Source organism: Pollachius pollachius (assembly GCF_949987615.1).
Source record: "Pollachius pollachius genome assembly, chromosome: 17".
NCBI lineage: Eukaryota > Metazoa > Chordata > Actinopteri > Gadiformes > Gadidae > Pollachius > Pollachius pollachius.
This window is the reverse complement of record NC_136950.1, coordinates 18443168-18451314: the sequence shown is the minus strand read 5'-3', so window position 1 is coordinate 18451314 and position 8147 is coordinate 18443168. Positions and strand designations below refer to the sequence as shown.

The 8147-nt window shown below is 47.1% G+C and overlaps 1 protein-coding gene across 1 annotated transcript; it reads right to left on the bottom strand.

The window, feature by feature from the left end:
- Positions 1 to 4900: 4900 nt before the first annotated feature.
- rrs1 (ribosome biogenesis regulator 1 homolog) lies at positions 4901 to 6559 on the bottom strand (the record flags this gene model as incomplete). The annotated part of the gene is made up of 1 exon (XM_079755185.1): positions 4901 to 6559. One exon carries the CDS (start codon positions 6557 to 6559, stop codon positions 5339 to 5341), a length of 1221 nt encoding a protein of 406 aa, XP_079611311.1. The 3' UTR covers positions 4901 to 5338.
- Positions 6560 to 8147: the final 1588 nt, after the last annotated feature.

Below are 8147 nucleotides of genomic sequence, written 5' to 3'. Positions count from 1 at the left end.
CTTTTATTTTTGAGTTATTTAAACAAACTCTCAAACTCTCCCTCTGATCATGGAGAATTTAACTTAAGATTTACAATGTAAGATAATGTTTGTATTAAAAATGATATATATTTATTAACATATATATACACCCAATTAGCACAGTTGTGTTATAAACTATGCTTAGATCTTATATGGTGTCCATTATAATAAATAGAGTTCTATAAATAGAATCGGACTCTTTCTATTTTTCCTTTTTTTTGACCAGTTAAGACGTCAACATTACATCAGGCAATATGTATTTTCAACAACGCTTTAATAAATGTGCTGTGCATCCAAAAAACGAATGGACGGATTTGAATGGACTTAACTATTGTCCTCATCATAGTAAAAGTGTGTATCTTTCATGGGCTCATGGGATTACAGTGTTATCGTAGAATTATACCGCCGAGGGGAAAGAGTAGGTAATTCCTAGAAAACTTTTATTTCAGCGTTTGTAATCCTATTAAGGCTTTCTGTGTATGAAGCGGCCATCTGAAATACCTAGGGACGGGGGTCTTCACAACACACACACACTCACAGCATGGCATACACACACGCACACACAAAATAAACACACACACTCACACACACACTCACACACACCATGGCATACACACACGCGTACACAAAATAAACAGACACACACTCACACAAACCCAATTAACACACACACACACAGACACACACATATGCTATACAGTGAGGGGATTGATCTGGGAGGGCGGTGATAATGATGGCTTGCGATTGTGTGTGTGTGTGTGTGTGTGCGTGTAAGCGTGTGTGTGTGTAATCTGCGTGCTTTGTCAACTAATGAGGGCTGGGAGAGGCCACCTGTTCAAGGGGTACCGAGTGGGGGGGCGGGGGCCTACAGTGATGGAACAGCTGCTGGTGTGGCTGTGTGTGTGTGTGTGTGTGTGTGTGTGTGTGTGTGCATGTGGGCGTGTAAGCACTAAGTTATGATTAGGGAAGGAGGGTGTGTGTGCGTTCATATAAGCACTGAGTTATGATTATATTGCATTTTAGATTTTAGTGTGGGGGGGGTGATGGTGATGGTCTGATAGGTATGCACTTGTGTGTTTGTGTTTGTATGTCTGTGTTTGTGTGTCTGTGTATTTGGGTGTTTGTATGTCTGTGTTAGTGTTTCTATGTGTTTGTTTGTTTGTGTGTTTGTATGTCTGTGTTGGTGTTTCTGTGTGTTTGGGTGTTTGTGTTTGTATGTCTGTGTTTGTGTTTCAGTGTTTGTGTGTTTGCCACACACCTTCCACAGCGGCCGCGCAGAGACAGAAGGTGAGCCCAGATGGAGCTCCGCAGAGACAGCGCTTTGCTCGCCTCCTTCTCCGCCAAGCAGTCCTATGGCCGCACAACAAACACACAAACAAACAAACACACAAAACAACAACACAGGTGAGCTTATGCTGATTCACATTACTGCAAACAGCGAACAGCATGTCTTCGCATTCGCGCACGTCTTCGATTGTTTCGAGCGATCCTGAAGCTGGGAGCGTGTGACATGTAGACGTGTAATCGGCCATTAACTGTAAACAAATCTCTACAGCACTACTTAACAGTAAAAAACTGTTAATGTTTCAAATCATCCCCGGTTGAAAGAAATGTAATGTCTGCAGCACTGCTTAAGATCCCATATTAATTTATTAATAAAAAATAACAGCAACGCTTCGACCCTATTCTTCAGGCAAAAAGTCATCCCAAATCATCCCCGATCAGACCGGCCACTTCAGAAACACACTTACTAACATCCGCCTCTGAGAGCTGTCGTCCTCCTTCTGTCTCCGTGAGGAACCAGGAAACATCCCATAACTCTGCCCTTCAGAGCTTGGTCTGCAGCCCAGGCTCTGTAGGGCTCGCTAGGAACTCTGCCATAAACTGAGACCGCTGGGTCAGAGATTAGTCATCACCTGGCATCTCAACGGCCGACCGCACTTCCATGGCGGGATAAAGTAACCGGCATCTCATATTTGAAAGTGTTTGTTAACCATTAGCGTACCTACATAATAGTCTCTAGTCATACTAGTAAATATTCACTTGAGTTACAACTTCATTCACCTGCTCCACCTAGTTCGCCCATTGAAGTATTCGAGTCATATACACACATTTCTGCAACAGACAAATACGTTACTTCTGGCCCTCGACAACCCAGCAAGATGATTTATTTCGGATAGTTAGTGCTGCCTACTCTTCCTATTCGCCATACGTTGTTTCATTGTTTTTGCCTCGAGCTAAAGCTGCGACGTCATCGTGACGTCGACCGATGACTTCCACACTGAAGGAGTGGTCTAATTTAACGTGAACAATGACGTCACACCGCATCGAACGCCGCTGGTGACCGTGCCGTGCTTGCTCAGAGGTCGCTGCCTCGGTTCTTCGGTTGGTTCTGTCGGTTCAAAGTTCTGCCCGGAGACACGCGGTCGCGCATTGCGGTGTCATACCGGCCACAGTAGACCACAACAACGGGCTTCTTTGTGTGTGTGTGTGTTTGTGTGACATTGCTGCACACCAGGCCCGGGGCGAAGCAGACCGACCTGGCCGATCTCCATGACGCAGGAGGCGGGGAAGTAGCCCCGCCGGCCGTCCTGCAGCCGCCCGAACCAGCGCTCCTCCTCGTGCTTGGACATCACCAGGATGACATCACCCCGGGCCAGCGCCACCTCGTCGGGCCAGTTGGGCTTGTAGTTGTGCGTCACCACCATCTAGTGGACACGGTGGGAATTACAAGTCTGCGTATGCAGATTTTTTGCACAAACATTTTGGCTGCTTTATCTTCTAGAATTGCGTGTGGATTTTTTTTATTGTCCTACTTATTTCAACACTTAGTGTTACTTATATCCAACGTGTGCTACCTTCATCAGTATTGGACTGAGTCACTGAATCAAGAGGATTACGTTTTTAGAGATTATCTATAGTGGACAATTAAATATGGGTCTAATCTAAATGAACTGTTGCTCCTCAATATAATTATTGTTATCATTAGAATAAGGGAAAAATGTATTGCTAAATAGTACGCTACTAGAAATAGTTTAATAAACATTGATTACACCAGCTAGATTACATAAGTAATCCAGCTAATAAGTAAGTTAAATAATTATACTATTTCCATTTCCACTTGCTATTTAATTATCGGTAGAATAATTTCCTCCCCACTGACTAACCCAATACTTTAATGCATCCATTAACAGCCTTATTTAATTAGCAGTTGATACCAAATGCCCCCCCCCCCCCCCCCCCCCCAAAAAAAAAAAAAAAATGCAAACTCACCTTTTCTGCCAGTCCTCTGAACTGGTACCTCACTGATAGCCAAGAGAGGGGGTGAGTCAGCAGAAAGAGAACGGATCAAATCACAGGTCATTCCTTCTGTAACAACAACAAACTACACATGCTACCACCACCGCCACCACCACAACAATAACAACGACAGCCGCGGCGTCTCAGACACGATGCGTTGCAGCTCACGGAATAATCAACGCCATGCTCGGATCGGAGGACACGACCCCAGCAGGAGGGACGCACTCGGGCATCCCACCCCCACCCCACTCACCTTGGGGTCCGCAGACGGAGGTGAAGACCTCGATGTGGTCGTTGTTGTGGCGGTACACCCGGTGCATGGTTGCAGGAGCCGACATGTTCGCACAGACCCACACAATCACTATCCGCCTCCCGTACTGCTGCTGTTCTCTCTCCGTTAGTGGGGGTGAGTCTCTCTCCCTCTCTCTCCGTTAGTGTGGGTGAGTCTCTCTCCCTCTCTCTCCGTTAGTGGGGGTGAGTCTCTCTCCCTCTCTCCGTTAGTGGGGGTGAGCCTCCCGCTCTCTCTGTTAGTGGGTGTGTGTGTCTCTCGCTCTCCCTCCAGGTTAGTTGGTGTGTGTCTAACTCTTTCTCCCTCGTGTGTGTGTCTCTCTCTCCCTCAGCGTGTGTGTGTGTGTCTCTCTCTCTCCCCCTCAGTGTGTGTATATGTATCTCTCCCTCTCTCTCTATCAGCCAACCTTCAAGAAATGCAGCAGAGGTCTACACTGCTGCTGCGCAAGAGCCCCGTCTCAGACACACACACAAACACCCATATGCCGATGTACACACACACCGAAAGCATATGAATGAAGTTCTGAATACATGACAATTGACCATACATCTCCTATAATGTGCTACGTATGTATCATGCCTGCTGTGCAAACATAAACTCTATAGATAATCCAGCGGCTAACTGTTCCCTGTAGGATGACCACATGCAGAGGAAGTAACTCGTACACAGGAAGTGAACCATACATGTGAGCATTCATCACAAACACATCAAGATAAACCCTTTGACCTTGGTGCTCTAACGCCCTCCTGCTCAAGACCCCCCCACCCCTTCACCCAAGCGTTTTTTTTTGGGGGGGGTCATGCTTGACCAGCCCATCGGGGTGGGAGGTGTGTGTGTGTTGTGTTGGTCCATCTGGTGGGAGGTTAGCTCTCCTTCCCATGGACCTGTGGGATCCTAGCTCTGCAGCTAACACCATGCATGACTGATTCAGGGTGATGGAGAGTGTGCTGGGACCCGGGAGGGTGTAGCTGAGGTACAGGCAACAGATGGGGACATGTGTCCCACAACACCACCACCACTGCTGGTAATGGCGGTCTCTGAGTCACTGTTATCATTTCTTAATTGAGACTCTGCACTTTAACCAGATTGTGAAGTGTCCCATGAAGTATCTTTCTAGCTGGATCAACAGCATATTAATTAAAGTATCTTGAATCCAAAGGGATTGTGATGCATTGATATATCATTAAAAATGTAAGACCATTAAACTATACCCCAACTGAACGTATTTACACATGAACACACTGGTTTTATAAATTGATAATTTTATTTTATTAAAAATACGGTCTATGAATCATGTCATCAGTGATTTGGTCGGCATATAGTCCGAGTACAGCATGAACACAAATAGACTATCTGGAGAGCCGATATGATGAAAGCCTACCGTAATGTGCAGAAACACAAGCTCCACTCCATTTCGCAGTAAGAAAGCAAAACAATAAATGCTCATACAGCTCTACGACCGCACTGTGATAACGCCGTTGCAGTCAGTTTGACGCCACTGTAAGGAAACGCAAGGAAAGGAGATTTTCACTTTAATTACTTATGCATATTTTCACAAACCTCTGGGACGTATAAAATATATTCCACACGTGTAGGAAACACAATCCCACGTTGGCTCATTGTGTTACAGACAGCCGCGTCAACACACAGCACAAACAATCTGACGACATCCTCACAGATGCATGAAAAGTCTTTTTCACATGGCAACCCTTCTGTTCAGTTCTCTTTTCAGCGTTTTCCACCTCTTCCTCCCCCCCTGCCTCCTCCGCCACCTCTTCCTCCTCCACCTCTTCCTCCTCCACCACCCCTACCTCCACCTCTTCCTCCACCACCACCCCTACCTCCTCCACCTCCAAACCCACCACCTCTCCCTCCGCCTCCACCTCTCCCTCCGCCTCCCATCGCTCTTCCTCTCCCCCCACCGCCTCTGCCTCCTCCTCCACCTGGTTTACCTCCGCCCGGCTTGCCCCCTCTACTCTTGCCCCCTCTACTCTTGCCCCCTCTACTCTTGCCCCCGTCAGTCCGTCCCTTCTTGCCCTTCTTGAACCGGGCCGACGCCTCCTCCCGGTCGTCCTCCCTCATCTGTTTGTTGGTGGCCTTCGTCACGTCCATACGGGGCCTCTTTCCGTCGATCACCTTCAGGATGTCAAGCTGCTTCTGCTTCTCGCTGGAGAAGTCTCCGATGAGCGGCTGGAACTTCCTCTTCTTGCCCGTGTTCCTCTGGGGCTTCTCCTTGGGCAGGCGGTCCTGGAACTTCCCGTGGGATGCTGTGGACGCCAAGGCGACGGTGGCGGCCGTAGCGAGGTCCGCCTTGGACTGTTGGCCGGTGGGGCGGAGCTCCACGCCAGGCAGCTTGATCTTCTGCGCCCGGGCGATGTTCCGCAGCCGGTTGAGCTCGTTCTTCGCCACCCGCTCCCGCTTGGCGGTGTTGCGCTTCTGGAACTGGTCCTCCATGGGGTCCGCCGTCACGGGCACCTCAATCAGCCACTCCTTCGTGTCATCCTTGGCCCTCTTGAAGCCGTGGCGTCGCTTCCAGTCCTTGGCCACCTCGTCCCACACCAAGTTGGTCCTCTTCTTCTTTTGGATCCCCTTCAGCTTGGCGAACTCTTCCCATTTGGTTGGCGGTCGGGGCTTGGGAGCGGGTTTCTCTCGGGGCAATCTGGTGGACGGGGTGGGTAGTTTGACCACGATCGCCTCGTCAACCCTCTCGGTGGGTAACTTCCAGATCTCGTTCACCAGGAGCTGCGTGTTGTCGCGGGCCAGGGATCGCAGAAACTCCTCTTTCTTCTGTCCACGGAACTCACGGATGTCGATTTGGTTCTTGTCGTGTGCGAGGAGGTTGCCGATGTCGAACTCCAGCTCGAGATCCTTCACCACGGTGATACTTTTGAGTTTCTCGGCTTCGTCTTGCTCAGCCTTCGCCAACACATCCTCTACGCACGAAGCCATGTTGTCCCAGGCACGAAGCGCACACGTGCAAACGGAGAACGCCACCTACTGCAGAACTACTTCCGGGTGACGCGCCGTGTCGAGACACTGCCTGAGTTCGCCACACGGGGGTGCTGTGGTACACTGCCTGAGTCCGCCACAATCAGTATAAGAAACAGAATTACTTTATTACATCTTATTGTACAAGTACACAAAAGTAATATTCTTAGGCTTGGTTCCTCAACAGCTACAGAGCAGAAAAAATACAAGATAAAGTAAATAAAAATAAAGTATGTAAAGAATAAGTACAAATAAGTAGCAGCATAGATCCCAATAATAAACAATAATAATAATAAAATAAAATAAATTAAGTTATAATAAGATAAACTAAAACAGTGGTAATAAGTCATAATAAGCAATGAAGTGTAGTAAAGTGTAGTGTAAAGCGTAAGTTGTAGTGGTATTAGCGCCACACGGTGGTGCTGTGGTTCCATTTTTCGTTGTAGGTGAATTGTAAAAAAAAAAAACGCGAACGTAAAGCCATGTGGCATTTTCTCTTTTTTTGAATTTACATCATAAACTTAAGCAAAACGGGTTGCTTATTTACTTAATCGTATGTACTTACAGGATTCTAGCACTTTTTGAGTTTAATCTTTATTATTGACTGCACGTATTGATTGATTGGTTTTTATTTGACCATTTTCATATAAAATATGAACAGCACTCGGTGTTAAAATACATAAAATAGTCAGGGATGACACAATAAGGCCCGAAGGCTTATTTCTATTCTGGTCCCTGTTTAAAGGCACATATTGTAAGTCGTTTTTTGATTAACAGCAAGCTAAATAAACGTTATGTAATAATGTGTAAATTGTACGGAACTGCGATTCTAGTCGTCTACTTTGGAGTGTGCGTGGATGATGGCTGGTCTGAGCAGCCTCCCGTGGCCCGAGTCAGGCTGATCGGACTCTGGTTGAACAGCAGGTGAGGCTGCACACCTGTTGCATATTCAGTTATCAGCGTGCAACAGGTTGAACCAGCCGTCACACGCACACGCACGCACGCACACGAACGCACACACACACACACACACACACACACACACACACACACACACACACACACACACTCAGGGAGAGATCTCCTGCATTGCAGCAAGGAGCACCGTCATGGATTATTATCGACAAACTCTCTACAATAAACAAGTTCTATCCCCACCACTCTAAAGCCTTGCATGGAGGAGCCCAGTACAAGCCATTGGTGGCGCGTGGCATTAATCTATTAACAGTCAAATTCATCTTTAGGATCGTCAAGGAAGCACTTACAAACGTCTGCCTTTCTGTTCAATAATAATAATAAAAAACATCTCTGTTATTGGGCAAATTATCTTTGAAAGGCATAATTACTGAAATAAATGCAATGACACACCAAACCACTCATAGACAGACGTGTGTGTGTGTGTGTGTGTGCGTGTGTGTATCCTGCCAAGGTAACATCGCTGTTGGAAAAACAGGAGGCATTAACCTGTCCATTAAGTCCATTAAAAGCTACAACCTGAGAACAAAACAATTCCTATTAATACCGCCATCAGTTCTGCCATGCAGCATAC